The sequence below is a fragment of the Grosmannia clavigera genome, assembly GCF_000143105.1.
Source record: "Grosmannia clavigera kw1407 unplaced genomic scaffold GCSC_173, whole genome shotgun sequence".
Taxonomy (NCBI): domain Eukaryota; kingdom Fungi; phylum Ascomycota; class Sordariomycetes; order Ophiostomatales; family Ophiostomataceae; genus Leptographium; species Leptographium clavigerum.
The window spans coordinates 226,225-243,409 of NW_014040765.1; the positions used below are offsets into that span (position 1 = coordinate 226,225).

A 17,185-nucleotide genomic window follows, 5' to 3' on the forward strand; every position below is an offset into this window, starting at 1 on the left:
AGGTGCCAACTTGGCAGTGCAAATGGGCAGGTGCAACTGTGCGTAGTTGCCAAAGTGTTGCAGCCACACGGCCGATTTTATCTATCTTACCACATCGACAACAACAACAAAATGACAAGACATCTCGCAACCTACGCCTCCGATTCCGAGTCGAGTGCCGACATGGCACTGCTGCTGGCCCGCCAGCTGGAATGCCCGCTGCACACCGACGAGGAGAAGTCGTCATCGTCTGTCTCGCCATCCGCTCCGACTCGACTGCTTCTGTCCTCTTTTTTGACATCGTCCTTCTTCGCTTCTTCCCTCTTTTCTTCTGTTTTCTCATTCTCTCTCTCCTGCTCCCTCCTCTCCTGTTCCCTCTTCTCCTGCTCAAACTCTCGCTCTCTCTGCTCCTGTTCTCTCCTCTCCCTTTCCTCCCTCTCTCCCTCCAGCCTCATCTGTTCCTGCTGTGCCTTTTCCTCCAATCCCCCTGCAATCCTCTCGGCTGCTTTGGCTGCCTCGGCTGCCTCCATCCGCTTCTGCAGCTCGGCCAGCTGCTCGGCCGTCAGCTGCGGCCGCTGTGTCCGCAATTCGCGTCGTGCCAGCGTCACTTCCACGGCCAGCGTCCCCGATGGCCAGTCGGCCAGCTTGCTCTTCATCCGATCGCCATCCCGGTCAAAATACAGCGCCCAGAACCCGCCACCGCTGCCGTCTTCTGCCGGCGGAATCCGCACCGCCATGAAGCCCTCCCAGCCGCCAAAGGTCAGCCGCCGGTCCTGTCGGGTGCAGTCCCACGGGCCCGTCAAGTTGCCCTCGGACGCCGCCCGCCCGCCATAGCAGAGCGCATACGACTCGCGCTCTGCAAATACCCAGTTCATGATGGGCGCTTCGTCCGTGATCGTCGACACGAGCCCGGCATAACGCGCCTCCGGATACGGCAGAAAGTAGCCGGCAAACGGGTGGCCAAAGGGCGCGTCCGGGTCCGGGCTGTCGCTGGTGTCGACAAACAGCCGTCCACCCGAGAGGACGACGCTGCGGCCCTCCAGCTGCGACGCAAAGGCCGACGACTTGGGACAGTGCACAATCAGGTTGTTCTTGCGGCTGCGGTGCTCCTCGCGGCGTGCCCGTCGCTGCGATGCCTGGATGCCTTCGGACATGCCGGTGACGGCCCCAAAGGCGATGAATACGGTCAGCACAGAAAACATGGTGGGATGGTTGACGATGAACGCATTGCTATGATCGAATGGCAGATCGCTTGCTAGCCACTCTGCTTAACCGGTCAGTGTCACTTCACACACATACTCCGTAAGCCTTCACCCGACCGTTGCAGTTAGGGGGAAAATACAGCAAGAAACAATCGCAGCCGGTGCGGCACGTCTTAGGTTGGCACCATTTCCCGCAATCATGGGCTGATCGCAGGTAAGCTTTGCGGCAGAATCGGTGGATCCAAAGGAACCTAAAACGACGAGAACAACAGGCAAGCCACAGACAAGGCTGCAGGACCCCCTGACTGGCAGATCTGGCCAACCAACCACCAATGCACCTGCCCAACGTTTCAGCGAGCCTCCTCGCGAACAGACCTGCAGTGGTGTGATTGCAAGATGCACGCCGAGGCAATGAGACGTCCAGATGCCAACATCCGCGCCTGTCAGCAATCGTTGCAATTGCTGCCTCTGCCGTCAATTCCGCCCTGATGTCACCGTGTCTTCGTCGGCTTCTCCTGCTGCCAACATACGGCCCAACATACGATGCTTGTTTGAGCCGTCTCCATTCAGCAGCCACGACCTCATCTCAGCATCGGCTTCTGTCTCCGTCTGACAGCCGCCTCAGACTTAAAAGGACTCCTTCCGAAGGCCAGCTGGGAATTGTTCTGGACACTCATCAGACAAGCTCTTACACAACAATCCAAGCAACTACTTCCATCTCTCGCTCTTCCACCGCTTCTACCTTCGAAGTGGTGTCAACAACTCCAGCACTTCTCACCAACAGCCACCACGTCTTCCCGTCGCCTATCTACCGCGTCCTCCACCTCTACGTCATCTAACACGGGAGGCTCACCGACCCCTGGGCAAACTTCCTCTGCAGCCGCTACCGCACCAATCCGCTCCTCTTCGCCAGATACCCCTGCCTCCTCCACCCCATCGCCAAGACACATCCGTCGCTCTTCTACCCTCCGCTTTCCTATAAAGGTCTCTGCCGACCCTTCTTTTAACACCACCACCACTACTTCTACGACCAGCCCATCCTCTTCTTCTTCTTCCAAGCCAAACCGTCAACGATCGCAGAGCGACCGTACTGCTTCTCCTGTTGCCACCACTCTTTCCGCTGCTCTTGATTCTTCCGCTCCTCCTGCTCCGGTACTGCCTCGTCGCCATACCTACAAGCACTCTCTCGAAGACCTTCCTTCGCCCGCTGCTCCCCCGCCCAGCTCACGACCACTCAGTCGTCCAGCATCTCCGTTGGATCTCAAGCCTTGCCCTCTCGTCATCTCAGACAATTCCTCGGGCAACGCCACAGAGGAAGACTCCGTTCCCATCACTCTACCCACTTCTAAAATGTCCTCGTGAGCTTCCCTCCCACCCTCCAGAGGCCGACCGTCTCCAAGCTAACGCCCTTGACAGAACCAAGACCATGAGCTCCACCGAAACCTCACAGTACGCCGCCCAGGCCATGTCTGGTGCTGGTGCTGCCGCTGCTGCTGCCGCTCGCAACCTCGGACCCGGCATGCCCGTAGCCATGCCGAATCTGTCGGGCCAGCCGAACGGCCTGGTCGGAAACCTGCTCAAGGGCCCCATTGACGCCAACGGGAAGCTCAAGGATGCCGCTCTGATGGTGGGCATCAAGCTTGACCTGGAGGCCGAGGTCCATCTGACGGCTCGCGTACGTGGTGACATCCTTGTCGGCCTGTACTAGTTGTCTTTGGATCTTTCTTTCCTTTCTGCTAGCGGTTTCACGAATGCTCCGCACGGTCGATCCTGGCGATGGCCGCATGCTTGGGTGGGATAAAGCCGGAACAATAGAGTCAATGCATCAATTCATCTACAGTCGCGAGCAAGTGAACACAATTCAACGATTAGAGTACAGGTGCGTGATAGGCGTATACGCAGTGCAATCCGAAACCTTGAAACATGTGCAATTGCATACTAGATCTCATCTAGCCGTTTATAGTAGTACAAAGCGGACCGAGATGCCCTAGTCACGAAAAACAGCAGTGTTGAAAAGTAGATTAAAAATGCCTTTTCTCGCGATGAGCTATGATAGTCCGTCTATATTAAATACACTCTACCCTCTCTACCTGGAAGCAACACGGCAAAGGCCAAGAGACAAGAAAAGGGAACATGCGTATATCAGACACGGGCAGCCACCATGTGTTGTTGTACGGAGATGGATGATGCAGCGACAAAAATTTGACCAAGGAATGGCGGGAAGAGAAGCGAAGAAAAGGAAACAGATTATCCATAAAACGCATAAACATGGTGGGTGTCGGAGGCTTCATCACCAAAGCTTCAAAAAGCTCCTCGTAAAGATCCCCCACCCAAAGACAAGACGCAAATCCCACAGCTCAACCACAATCTCTCCTACTCCTCTACTCGACCTTCTTCGGCTTCTCGGCCTTGTGCTTGCCGCCTGTCTTGGTGTGCTTGGGCACGCGGAAGAGCCAGTAGACGCCGAGGGCAGCACCGATGTTGAAGATGATGTACGCCCAGAGGATGCCAAAGTTGCGCCACCGGTCGCCGTACTCAGCGCCAAAGGCCGACAGCAGGGTATTGGTGCTGTCGTACTTGCAGAATCCGCACGGGTCGCGCGCATTGTTGTCCAGCAGATAACCGCCCTCTGCCTGCATGTAGGGCCCCATGTACTCGAGGCAGGTCTGATTGTTGACCGGCACAATAGTGACAAACTCGTTGGCTGCACACGTAACATTGGAGTTGGCGATGCCCGTCACCAACATGCCTGAGATGAGGTAGTTGAAGGGCGAGACGCGGTACATGAAGATCCAGAAGTGCGGCATCTCCGAGGGCGAGGCCAGGACACCACAGAAGATCAGGCACATCATGAAGAGCAGATTGGCAATGTTGCCACCAGCCTCGGCCGTCTCGAAACCGGCAATGATCATGTCGGTGAAGGTAGAGGTAAAGAGCAAGAAGCACCACAGGAAGAGGAACATGAGCACACCACGCTCGTGCAGCGCGTCGCCGGCGTTGGCGTACAGCCCGACGGGATAGTACCAGCAGAAAAACATCAGCACAGCCATCAGCGTGTTCCACGGCAGCTCGGCCACGATCTGCGACAGCATAAAGACGCGCCAGCTGTACACCTTGGATGGCCGCTCGCGCACTTCGTAGAGGGACCGCTGGATGACAAAGTAGGGCATCGTCTGCTGGACCATCTGACCGAAAACGGTGAGTAGTTGGAAGAGGGCAAACATCTGATTCTGCACGCCCTGAATCGTCAGGGGCGCCTTGAAGAAAGAGAAGCCGACAAAGAGCGCGACCAGAACACAGAGTGCCATCTTGCTGTAGATGTAAGACGGCGTCCGCCAGTACTGCTGGAACACACGGTGCGAGACCTCGACGACCTGCACAGCGAACGGCGCCGCAAACTCGCGGTAGTCGGCCGCGGTCGCCTCCGGCTGCTCTGCCGGGTGCTCGCGCAGTCGCAGGAGTTCAGTCTTGACAGCCGCATATTCCGGAGAGTCCAGCCAGGCCTGTCGCCAGTCCACTTCGGAAGACGTGCCGGGCGCTGCGCCAATCACCTCGAGCATCCACTCAGCCGGGTTCGCATCAGCAGGGCAAGCGTGGCCACCGTTGCGCTCAAAGTAGCTGGTCATTGTGTGGGAGTTCTTGCCGATTTCGCCAAAGTACACAGTCCGTCCGCCGCGAGCCAGGAAGAGCAGCCGGTCGAAGCGCTGGAACAGCATGGCCGACGGCTGGTGAATCGTGCAAAGAACCGCTTGTCCGCTCTTGGTCAGCTTTTCCAGAAGGTCCAGGATGGCCCATGACGTCTGCGAGTCCAGACCAGAGGTCGGCTCGTCCACGAACAGCAACAACGGAGGCTTGGCAGCGAGTTCGACACCGATCGTAAGACGCTTGCGTTGTTCGACGTTCAGACCTTCGCCAGGAACACCGACGACGGCGTCTGCGTACTCGTCCATTTCCAGCAGCTTGATCACCTCATCCACATAAGCGAGCTTCTCCTGGCGGGGAACATGGGCAGGCTGGCGAAGCAGGGCACTGAAGTTGAGAGCCTCGCGCACCGTTGTCGTCTCGAGATGCAGATCCTGTTGTTGCACGTAACCGGTCTTCCGCTGGAACGAGTGGTCGCGCTCGTGTCCGTCCACAAACATGTCACCGGTAATCACGCCCATAGACGTCCGGTCAGCCAAAACATCCAGAAGCGTAGTCTTACCGGCACCAGACACACCCATAAGGGCCGTCAGCGTGCCTGGCTTGACCCAACCGTCGACATGGTCCAGAATGCGCCGGGTTTCCGCCTTGATCTTGACCTCATAGCACACGTCCTGCCAGTGAAACACGCTGCGCTGGCTGTCGATGAAGCCGGCACCGCCCTCCTTGTCGCTACTCTCACCGCCACTGGCAACCGCCGTGCCGGGCCCGCGTGAGCCCGATTCTGCGTCGCCCTTGCTACCGTTCGTCAGAGACTTGGGCTGCCCGCCGCGCCGGAAGACCAGAACCTCGCCCTTGGACTTCTTTTCCGACACAAGCTCGGCCGCGACAATGTACGTGAACAGGAAGAAGAGAACAAAGCCGCACAGAATGCCAAAGTTCCTCCACTTGTGCGCATGGTAGTAGCGCAGGGCCAGGTTGAGGTACCGGTCACCATCCACGTAGTCAGAGCCAACAACGGAGCCGACGGCCGAACAGACGCGGTGCACACCCGTCACATTCTCGTAGCCGGCCACCGTGGCCGAAGGCACGTACACGTTGCACAGGAACTGGCGGTTGTGGAACTCGTTGACCATGAGCGACTCAAAAGAGTAAGCCAGCGGGTCAATGTAGTTGATCCAGCGACACCAGCCGTGCATATAGTCGATCGGAATGACGAAACCAGTAAAGATGACAAGAGCCAGGATAATCACGGCTGCCGGCACCATGGCCTGCGAGAGTGTGCGTGATGCCGAGCCGATGGTGCGGAAGATCATGGACATGACCAGCACGGTGGTAAAGCTGATGAGCAGGTAAAAGAAGAACGGACCCGGTTCTCGCCGCAGATTTGTCATGAAATACAGCGCCAAATTAAACATGATCGTGTTACCGATTTTGTACGGCATGTCGCACAACATAGACGCCACCGCCTCGGCGGACGGATGATAGAGAGCGTAACGGGCGTGTTTTTCGACGATAGGCCGTTGCGAGTAGAGCGTGAGAATTTCGAGGGCACTGGAGAAGGCGTTCATAAGACAGGCGAAGAAGAGCAGGGCGCCGCGCTGGAAGAAGCTGGCCGTAGTAGGCTGCAGATTGTAGTAGACCGACGCGACGATGAGCGACATGAAGAAGTTACCAAAGAGCATAGAAAGCGTGACACTGGGGTCGCCGATAAGACGACGGAATCCACGCCACAGACACAGGCTGATCTGCTGACCGTACGAAAGCGTGAAGGGACTCTTTGGCCGCTGGGCGGATGCCTGCTGCTCGCGCCTAAGCTCGCGGAAAGCCACGGCATCGGGACCATCGATCGGGTGGGCCTGCTTGTAATCCTCAATGTCGGCCTGCACGGCCTTGTAAGCGTCCGAGTTGCGCCATGCGGCGGCGAACTCGTCGGGCGTGCGTGGCGTGCGGCCCTCGAAGCCCTTGCGGTCAATCCGTTCCTTCGGAGACGTCATGGAGGTCAGGAAGTCGGGCGTGGTGGCACGGTCGGCGCAGTAGAAGCCGAGGTCGATAAAGTACTGGCGGGCAGCGGCAGTAGGACCAAAGTAGATCTGGCGACCCTCGTAGATGAGCAGCACCTTGTCGAAGAGGTCGTAGGCGCTCTGAGGGGCCTGGTAGATGGACACGACAGCCGTGTTGCCGAAGAGCTCGGTCTGCAGGCGCAGCGTCTTGACGAACTCAACCGCGTTGGCACTGTCGAGACCACGGGTACTGTTGTCCCAGCACTGCAGCGGCGCGCCCGAGAGCGTCGCCTCAGCAATGGTGACACGCTTCCGCTCACCACCCGACACACCACGAACATACTCGTTGCCGACACGCGTGTTGACCGTATGCGAGATGCCGTACATGGCCATGACGACATCACGCAGATGGTGGGCAAACTCGTGGCGCGGCACGCCGCCGGGAATCGTCCGGGGCGCACGCGCACGAGCAGCAAACGTGAGCGTGTCACCGACTGACAGCTGCGGGAAGTGCACGTCGACTTCGGCCGTGTAGATGGCCTCGCCACGGTGGCGAGTGTGCATCTCGTGAGCCGCCAAACCTGGTCCGGTCAGCAAATGGATACGAAGAGATCAAGATCAGGACACGCACCTTGGTAGTTGAAGTATGACTTGTCGTCCACGAAGAGACCGTTGGTCTCGCCAGCAATGGTCTTGAGAAGCGTCGTGCAGCCGGCACCGGGAGGCCCCAGCACGACCAACATTTCGCCCTTGCGCACCACTCCGTCAAAGTTCTGCAGAATGTCGATCTGGCGCTGGCCAATCTTGAGCATCCGACGCACAATGCCGGCACCCTCCAGCCAGACGTTGAGGAAATCCTTCTGGTAGTCCGTAGCCTCACCGTGACCAAACACGTTGAGGTTCTGGAAAGCCACGCCCGACGTCCGGAAGTGGTGCCCCTCGCTCTGGATCATCTGCACCACGGCCTTGGCCCAGGCACGAGCGCTAAACTTTTCGCCGTTGGGATTGAGCGGCGAGTCCGCGTTGGAGAGCTCCGTGAACGGGTTCGAACCAGGTGGAACGACGCCCGATGCCATCGACACGTTGGTGTAGTGGCGAGCCAGCTCCTGCACCCGGCTCGTGCGGCGCTGCATGTCGGTGCCCTGGTCATCGTCTTCGTCGTCCGAGCTGCCGTTGTTGCCCGACGGTGCGACCTCTTTCTCGCCACGCGAGATCCCATCAGGAGCAGAGCCCGTCTCCGTCAGCGACGTCGTCCGCGTGTTGGCACCGTCAGCGGTATGTCCGGCAGGCGACACGATCTCCTCGTCAGTGTAGTCGAGTCTACGTGCGTGGCCATCTGGAGGCACCCCGGCCGTCTGACCGGTGTGGTCATAATTGCCGAAGACGCCAGATGCCAGAAACGACATGATGGCAGTCCTTTGACTGTCACTGTCTGTCTATCTGTTGGTGGTGTTTTGCTGGTCTGTTTGTTGGTCGAGTTCCAAGCTTTTCGTCGATAGTTCCGGATTGAGGCTGACTTGCTCCAGATTGGCAAAGGAAGGACCGTGAAAAGAAAAAGAGACGTTATTAAGAACTTAATTAAGTAAACAGACGGGACGGCAGCAACCTCCAACCAGGTTGAGATATCCGCGTCGACGACGTGAACGAGAAGCTGAAGAATCTCTAGCCACAACGCGACGTCAAGCAGGGCGGGCGACTGGTATTATTATAAACGACCAGGGTGGGGAAGATTGAGACACCATGCAAACTTCAACCTCTCGGAAGCGGCTTAGCCATATCAGTATCTCTGCGTACATGGCTGTAGCATACGGCGACTTTGTAAATTGAGCAAATATAAGGGATGCTTCTCCACTCGACCGGAGTTGACGAAGAGCCCGAACAGGGAAAGGATGGAAACCACGTCGACCAGGTGGGGGGGGATACCCTCTCAGTAGCGTAAGCTCCAGGGGAAAGGGGGGTGGAACAACATAGTAGGCCAGGGTATGGTAAGAATGTGGACCACGGCAGGCGAAGAAGCAAGGCAGCTGCGTTGGAGGTTGGCTTCCGATCTTGCTAGATCGGGTGCAGCACCACCATCCGAAGCACAGGGAAGGCACACAGCGCTCTTTCAAACGGAGTAGGTATGAATATTTTGCTCCTTACGAGTGGCGACAACGGGCAGGCGCTCGATGAAGACGCCACATCTGCCTGATACTGCGCGGCGGGCAAAAATAATAAGAAAAACAAGAAAGAAAAAAGACTACGGTGTAAACGGCAACACGGCCCCCGAATATGACCCATAGTATCTTATGTACGGAGTACGAAAATCACGGATCTATTGCGAGCTTCAGCACCGGCCATCTTGGCACAAATGCGATCGCCACCGGTTTCGCAACGCGCTGGACGGTGCGCCTCAACCTCCTCTCACAGTACTCCCGTCAATCTCGATTCGCCGGCGTCTCTGTTCGCCTCCTGCGCTGTGCGAGCACAGCAATCGCAAATGCGTGATTCAGTCTTTTTAGAGCACATAGCCTACAGGCGCTAGCCAACATATCCTTTCGTGTCTTCATATTAGTACGCAGCCAACGAACGGCCCTTTACATTTTAGTACCCTGCGCCTGTGGTGATCCAGCACAACGGGTTCTCAGCGGGCGTCATTCCCGCGCATAGGGGCGCCTCCACCTGCTAATTAGAGCCTGCAGTAAGGCGGAACATTGGGTCCCCCGTCACAAAAAAATATCTAATGCTAATATTAATAACTAGACTTCCAGCGAATACTTTTTTTTTTTTTTGTCTTACGAGTACGAGGCGGGCTCCATCCAAACAAACACTACTATGGCTGTGCCCCAGGCCCCTCGGGCTCTTCTGTCTCTCCGGGAGCCCGGACCGTCTTTTTAGCACCGGCGACTTGTTCATTGCGATTCATCCCGATCTCCCTTCAGCTCGCTTGTTCCCCAGCTCGATTTGAATGGGGGAGACCGGCTTTTAGCTGTGTTCCGGAACACGCCAAGATCACCAGGTTGCCCAAAGCCTCCCTCACCTGTCTACTCGCTGGTGGGCGTTCTACGTGCGCCCGTACTTTCTATACTGCGTACAATGTATCTTACGAGTAAGAGACCAACGTCACCGTCTTACGATGATGCACAAAATGCCAAGTCCGAACACCTCTACGGCTCGGGTTTCGAGCTTGGCCCGGCAAAATTGTGCATCGCGTGCGATAGACCATTCCCGATCCCCGAGTGGGATGTAAGATACGGAGTAGTTCTGTATATTCTCGTAGTGGTTACGTGCAAAACAGCCTGCATTCTTGCGCAAACGCTCTCTAAGCATTCCGCCTTCCCGTCTCTCGGAGATGCCCTCATGCAATTGGACAATCAAGTATGCAGCAATAGGCGTTGATGATGCTGCATGAGCAAGAATGAGCAGCAGGGCTCCACTTTTGCATTTTCCGGGTCCTCCTAATACTAAGATAAGATACCATAGTACATAGTACGAAGACGGAGTAGTATTCGTGGCCCGGCGACTTTTTTGCTGTAGACCCCAGACGGAGGAACTCTCAGAACTAGCGGGAAGCCATTGGTGCGACGTATGCTTCCATAAGCTACGTCGTACTTCGGTCAGGGCTCGCACCCACGAGTCATCCCGTCATTGACAGCTACCGTCTGCGCGGCGTGTCCGCAATGTCGTCGGGATCTCGTCCCGGTGATAAGATGCCTGCATCCGTGCCAAGACCATCCTCTCACGGCACCGTACTCCGTATTCGTAAAGCACAGCGCGGCGGCAACGTTGCCCAGAGTATATGCATATCCAGACCGTTTCGCAGTCGTCTCCACAAGCCTCGCCTACGATACATCGTATCTTACTCATACATCGTAGTCAGACACAGGTTGATGCACTGTTGATCGCCCAGAGCCCACTTACGGAGTATTCGAACTTCGTACTCCGTGCCAGGAGGCTTTACCGCCCTTCCATGGCTTACACACATCCTTGCATCCATTTTGACGTCCTCCACTTTCCGATGTCAGATACGAGTACGGAGTACTCCGTACGAGTTCATCCCGGTGCCAGGAGTTCATACTACGACGTACGTATTGACAACGAAAATAGACATCGTCGTAGGGCGTTTGCTTGGGATTTTCATTGCTTATGCACTATTACATAGCCCGTGCTTATCGCAAATCCACACTCAGAATGGCACGATACACGGCTGCCTGGCGACCACAAAGAGTATACGAGGCGCTCCCATTCGTCGTACATAGTACAGGCTGCGGAGTTAAGTAGCGGCCTGCTAAAATCCGAATTCTGGTGGGTCCCAACCCCATGTGTAGAAAAACACTCACCGTAGCGTTGTTCTGACTAGCCAAACAGAAGCCAGAATCTCGGAACCGAGAATGCAGATATGCTGCCGAAACGTCTGGAAGCTCTCCCATCCTTTACTGTTCGATACTCCGTACTATGTAGACTGTTTCCCTGGTCTCCAATGTCCATATATGTTCACAACAGCCGAATCTTACGTTCAACGTATGCCTTTTTCATTGGTTAGCTTTGGAGGGAGCCAAACACAGTAGTAGTGATGATCGTACTCATGTAGAGCAGAAAGATCTTAAGCTGCCGTCAGAGTGCACGACACCCACATGAAGCTTCCCTCTCGTGCATCATCTCCCAACGACTCACCAAAATCATGGAGTACTTCGCAGGCTCGCCCATACGTCATACGTCGTACGAATGAGCACGCTGCAGAAACCCTGTACGTCGTAAGTACACACGCAGTGACTCCTTGACATGGAAAAAGAAGAAGAAAGAACATGCGTTGTTGGAGTTGGCCAACGGTCAGTAGCGGGCAGCCGATCTCTCAAACCCTAACAGCTGTTTGTCCGCGTGTCATGCATGTCTTAAGTTGTCTCCCATGCTTTAATTTCTTTACTTACGACATAGACAAAGGAGCATGTACTCCGTACATCATATTCTGCGTAACAAGCCATCAATGCTCAAATATCGCTTCAAGGTTATGCTTTTGTCCACCAAGCCACTAGACTCTGTCAACCCTCACTTTACATGCACATGCGAGCCATGTAAAACAACTCCTAGGCTACTTGAATTGAACGGCCCTTGTTCTATATTTGCTAGAGTTTCCGAATCTCCGCCTGAAATTTTGTTGTCCAGTCGCTGAATGTATCCTGCTTCCCATCCCACGATAGCACAAGAAGTTCCGACGCCACAAAGGCATCCTCAAAGCACTGGCCCATGTGGGAATCCACCCGAGAGGCGCTCAGATCGTAAAAGGCCGCCGCCAGTTCGCCAAGCCGGTCTGGTAGCTCTTGTAGCACCATCATCGCGTTGTCCAACCGAGCGGCGATGTTGGATGGCTTCTCCGTCGGGAGAGTCGGTAGACTGCGAATCCTGCGCTTGACAATAGCTGTGCACAGCAGATGTGTCATTCTGATTTTCCGGAGCGTTACCTCGAGTCGCGGACGGAGCCCTTCCGGGTCGGCAGTCGGAATGTGGCGTCCTGCATCCATCAAGTCGTCTAGCATGGCCTGCGTAGATGCATGATGGTCATCTGAAGCGATGTCTGATGTCCCTGCTGCGTCGTCACTGTCATTGGCATCGTCATCAGCATCATCTTCGTCGTCGTCGTCGTCGGCATCTTCTTCACTCCACTCCTTTAACTCTTCCAGCTCGTCCTTCAGCGTCTCGGCGAGCTGCCCCACGATCTGTATAAGGCGATCTCGGACACCACCCTTTGCCAATGCTACCACGCTGTCGCACTCTGTCCACAGTATTCCGATCTCCGTGAAGGCGCCTCTTTCTGCAACGGCGCTGTTTGTCTTGACGCTGCTCGTCCCCCTCTTTGTTGCCACCTCTTTCTTATCAGTCTTGAGAACCTTCCCGTCCTTTGGGATGGAATTAAGCAGCAGCTCGACTTGCGTGAGTACTCTTTGACACCGCAATGCCAGCTCACGCTGAAAATCGTATGTGTATCGATCACCGTAGCATTCGTGGGCCGCATTTGATAATGCTGGGACCGGGCCGCCCATCACTTCCTGGACAACCTTGGATATGGCAGAGGGCGTGAACGGCTCGTTGATAATAAGAAGAGATATCTTGGTGGCATGGGCCCGGATCAATACCGCCGCATCTTGAGCCAGAGCCAGAGCGTTCAATGTTGCTGGCGGGTTCCATGCATCCGCAGAGAGAGCTGCAATTTCGGTGGATTGTCTCCCGCAACACTGAGTGTTGGCCTGTCTGTAAATGTCCTTCACATACGCATTTAATTTCTGAACGACAAGAACAGAGTTCTCCACCAAGCCGTTCAGAGCATCAACCCCGCTTAGGGAGCCTTCTGGAGGCGGCATCGCTATTGTGAAGGTTCCCAAGGGAACCGTAGATTCAGACAAGCTTTTAATAACTAAATCAAGTTTCCGTATCCCTCTGTCAGCGCTCTGTCGTGATCGATCTTCGGTAGGTGATGTCCAATTCACTTTTTTTGGACGATAAGATTGACGATAGAGGGGTTGGATGATAAGGATATTGTTAGCGTGCTATCACCACGTGACGAACCATTGGTTACAATGGCAACCAATGATCGACACGTTGGGGACAGCTTGCGTTTGAGAAGAGCTCAACGTCCTGGTGGGTGGTTCTGCGAGTTGACATCGTTTGATCATCTGCGGATCGAACTTATCACTTCAACTACTCGCATTGATAATCACCATGCGACAGGCAAGGGCTCTGTTGCTTGCTGGTGCCTTTGCGACCACAAATGTGGTCGTGGCAGCTAGTCTGCCCAGAGGTGTTGGCCCTGAGTGTAAGTCGACCTCCTCTCACTTAACAGCTACGGGAGTATAGCTTCAGTCATATTGCCATTGGGTACACCATTTTCTTACCAGTGGCCTGTATCTACAGTTTCTGGTTATTTTGAGTCCAAGGAAACGTTCGCATGCATTAGCAACCCTGCACTGGTCCTCAAGGCTTCACAAGTGAACGACAATTCTTGTGACTGTCCGGACGGATCAGACGAACCGGGCACCTCGGCGTGTTCTTACATCGATCCCCTCTCTCCTCCACAGCCTTTGCCTGGATCACCTTCCGGGACTACAAATACAACTACTGCACTACCAGGATTCTGGTGTGCCAACACCGGACACATTGGTGCATACATCCCATTCGCTTACATCAATGACGGTATCTGCGACTACGAGCTCTGCTGTGATGGCAGCGACGAGTACGCAGGAAAGGGCGGAGTCAAGTGCGAGAACAGGTGTGCCGCCATTGGCAAGGAACACCGCCGCGTCACAGAGGAGCGCAAGCAGGGCTTAGAACGGGCTCTGAAGCGGCGACGCACTCTGGCCAAGGAAGCCAGAGAGCTTCGACGTCAAGTAGAGGCCCGTGTCACGAAGCTCAAGGGCGAGGTGGTGGAGCTTGAGCAGAAGCGTACTCAGCTGGAGCGGGAGCTGACCGAGGCTGAGCGGACCGAGAGAGGCAAGGTGGTCAAGAAGGGCAAGGGCAAATCTGGTGGCAAGCTGAGTATTTTGGTTGGCTTGGCCAAGAAGCGAGTTGACGAGCTGCGGGATACGCTCGATAAGCTGCTCGACCACCGCGACGACCTCCAGGACAAAGTGACCGAGTTGGAGAGCATTCTGCGCAATCTCCAGGCCGATTACAACCCAAACTTTAATGACGAGGGGGTTAAAGCAGCCGTGCACTCGTGGGAGGATTACGCAGCCAAGTCTTCCACGGAAAAGGAGCCTAAGGTGCATGATATCGACATCTATGAAGTTCTCAAGGAAGATTCGGAAGACAGGGGTATCAACTGGAAGGAGTTTGAGGCGGAAGACGATACCGACACGGACATCTGTAGGCACTGGGTCTTTTTCTCGTGCTGTCACTTCATATGCTAACAAGCCTAAAGTGTACAGCTTCGACGCATATCTGCCCCAGGGGGTCAGAACTTACATCCATGAGACGATTACGAGTCTTCGGATCTGGATGATCGAGAACGGCATGCTTGCAGACAACTCCGACGCAAACGAGTCGTCGACTGTAAAAAATGCGCGCTCGGCATTCCAAGCTGCCGAGAATGAGCTGTCTTCACGGAAGCGTACGCTGAGCGAGAACGAGGAGGATCTGTCCAAGGACTACTCCGCCGACGACATTCTCCGGGCGCTCAAGGACAAGTGTGTCTCCACAGATGCGGGCGAGTACGAGTACGAGTTTTGCTGGCTAGGCCAAGCAAAGCAGAAGTCTAAGAAGGGCCACGCCAGCACTGGCATGGGCAACTACGAACGCTTCGAAATCGAAATAGCCGATGATGCGGAGCGCCTGGATGGAAAAAGCCTGGGAAGTGGTTCCCGCATGGTGTTGAAGTACGAAAATGGCCAAAACTGCTGGAACGGACCGAACAGACGCACAGATATCTGGCTAGGCTGTGCTGAAAAGGAGGAGATGTGGCGCATCGCGGAATCCGAGAAGTGCGTCTACAAGATGGAGGTTGGCACGCCAATTGCTTGCGAGGAGATTAAAGAAGAAGGCGCTGCTGAAGCAGGCAAGGAAGAGCTGTGATTAGTATCTGCTGCATAAGGGCGGATGAGGACAGATGGCGAGATGACAAACACAATCTGGCGCGGTGAATAGAGATCTGGTTGACTGGTCGATGTAACGCACTACGGATTTCGTATATAACAACTTATGTTCGCTTGCTTATTTCTGGTGCCGCGTGATACGGTATGAACACGACGTACAAACTTGACTACGAATGGGAAAGTATACCAGGCTGTAGAATTGTCAAAAAGAACTTGCTATTCGCTGGGTATCGCATGTCATACTTAGGTTGCTGTTTACCTCGCTTCAGCCAACTTTCTGCGCTTCTGCAGCCTGTCTTGCTCAGCAAGAACCTTTGCTGTGAGCGATGCTGCCAGCTCGTTGTTGATGCCGCTGATACGGTTATCCCTGCCGTTCTTGCTGCTCTGATTTGTCTTTTCCGTCCTCTTTTTGGCAGCGGCGCCGTCTCCGTCCGCGTTTGGCGTGCCACTGCCACCTTTACCACCTGCTTCGTGTTTGGCATCGACCTCATGCTCTGTTTTTCTTTTCTTACTCTTCTTCTTGTCGCCATGGTGCTGGCTCTTCTCCTTTTTTAAGTTGTGCGCCAAGCCTTCTGCCCGCAGCTTTTCCATGCGCTTTCGCAGCCTTTCCAGTTCCGCGTCGTCAATCGGTAGGATGGGAATGACGTTCTCCTCTGCAAATTCCAAGCTGCACTCTGGGCACAACTTGTCCGGTAGGATCTTGTCGACAGCGGCCTCGGCGAAGACATGCCCACAGGGCACTATATATACAGCCTTTGTGTTTGAGCCGAGCTCTTTCAGGGTGACAGGACACTGCCATAAAGAATCCTGCAGCTTGGATACGCGATGACACTGAAGACGTACAATGTCGCGCACTGATCGGATCCCCACAGCAGCCACCGTCAATATGCCGTCTGCTGGAGACTCACCATCTTCTTCTGTCTCAGCTGCGTGGCCGTTCGCAGCAGCAGCGCTGGGCAGGAGTCCTTCTAAAACCGTTTCGTAGTTGAACAGCCTCCCACGCCAGTCGGAAACGACGGCGTCTAGGTCAAGCGCATTGCCGCTGATGGGGTCCGTCTGCCAGGCGTGGGTCAAAGCCTCGAGGGCGGTCGCTTTGAGCTCCGACACTGTCGGGAGGCGGGCTGCTGACTTTACGAGCTCACGGCGCTTGGGAATGGAGCCTCCGTCGTTTCCCATCTCGGTGTATATTGGTAAAGGTACGGTGATAGATATGTTCGGAAGGTAAAATGTGTCGGCGTCGATGTGTTCTGTGGTAAGAGAAGCGTCAACAAGCCGGATATGATCGCTGACAAAAGTTTCTAAGATATACGAGTACGAGGTACAGTGCAAAGAGTGCTCACAATGCCGATATATACACCGTGTACACCACGTCAGCAAAACCACTGTAGTTCGGAAGGCGTTGCCCCGCCCGTTACAGTACCTCACGTCGTACTATGGACGTGCGGTCCAGAGTACTTCGTAGTAGGATTTACAACGTATCTTACAGGACTAATGGCAGGGGCGGATGGCGCTACTGGCGACAGGTGCCCACAGGTGTTGTTGACCTGTCGCGCGAAATGGAGCACATGATGCTTTCTAGCAAATCCCCAAAGCTTCGTTTCCTTGTTCTTTTCACAATTTGGTAACTCAAACTGCACCCTCAACATCTCGCATTTGTACGTCCACCCTCTCTACCGACCTGAGCCCCCCTTCAATTCAAGACGAACGGAAGAATCGTATTTACGGCAATCGACCGTCGTTTTTACTTTTGACTGAACTCATTCGTTTGAGCTTGCACCTAACCTCATTTTAAAGCAGA

General features: G+C 55.0%; 6 protein-coding genes across 6 annotated transcripts; 2 read left to right on the plus strand and 4 right to left on the minus strand.

The window, feature by feature from the left end:
- Positions 1–131: 131 nt before the first annotated feature.
- CMQ_7343 (uncharacterized protein) lies at positions 132–1,181 on the minus strand (the record flags this gene model as incomplete). Its single annotated transcript, XM_014314348.1, has 1 exon — positions 132–1,181. One exon carries the CDS (start codon positions 1,179–1,181, stop codon positions 132–134), a length of 1,050 nt encoding a protein of 349 aa, XP_014169823.1.
- A 1,426-nt stretch (positions 1,182–2,607) lies between these two features.
- Positions 2,608–2,889, plus strand: CMQ_7430 (uncharacterized protein; the record flags this gene model as incomplete). The annotated part of the gene is made up of 1 exon (XM_014314435.1): positions 2,608–2,889. One exon carries the CDS (start codon positions 2,608–2,610, stop codon positions 2,887–2,889), a length of 282 nt encoding a protein of 93 aa, XP_014169910.1.
- A 673-nt stretch (positions 2,890–3,562) lies between these two features.
- CMQ_7257 (ABC transporter cdr4) lies at positions 3,563–8,232 on the minus strand (the record flags this gene model as incomplete). The annotated part of the gene is made up of 2 exons (XM_014314262.1): positions 3,563–7,407; positions 7,458–8,232. 2 exons carry the CDS (start codon positions 8,230–8,232, stop codon positions 3,563–3,565), a joined length of 4,620 nt encoding a protein of 1,539 aa, XP_014169737.1.
- Positions 8,233–11,928: 3,696 nt separating this feature from the next.
- On the minus strand, positions 11,929–13,161 carry CMQ_7193 (uncharacterized protein; the record flags this gene model as incomplete). The annotated part of the gene is made up of 1 exon (XM_014314198.1): positions 11,929–13,161. One exon carries the CDS (start codon positions 13,159–13,161, stop codon positions 11,929–11,931), a length of 1,233 nt encoding a protein of 410 aa, XP_014169673.1.
- A 407-nt stretch (positions 13,162–13,568) lies between these two features.
- Positions 13,569–15,367, plus strand: CMQ_7253 (protein kinase c; the record flags this gene model as incomplete). The annotated part of the gene is made up of 3 exons (XM_014314258.1): positions 13,569–13,613; positions 13,876–14,662; positions 14,718–15,367. 3 exons carry the CDS (start codon positions 13,569–13,571, stop codon positions 15,365–15,367), a joined length of 1,482 nt encoding a protein of 493 aa, XP_014169733.1.
- A 275-nt stretch (positions 15,368–15,642) lies between these two features.
- Positions 15,643–16,563, minus strand: CMQ_7094 (duf602 domain containing protein; the record flags this gene model as incomplete). Its single annotated transcript, XM_014314099.1, has 1 exon — positions 15,643–16,563. One exon carries the CDS (start codon positions 16,561–16,563, stop codon positions 15,643–15,645), a length of 921 nt encoding a protein of 306 aa, XP_014169574.1.
- Positions 16,564–17,185: the final 622 nt, after the last annotated feature.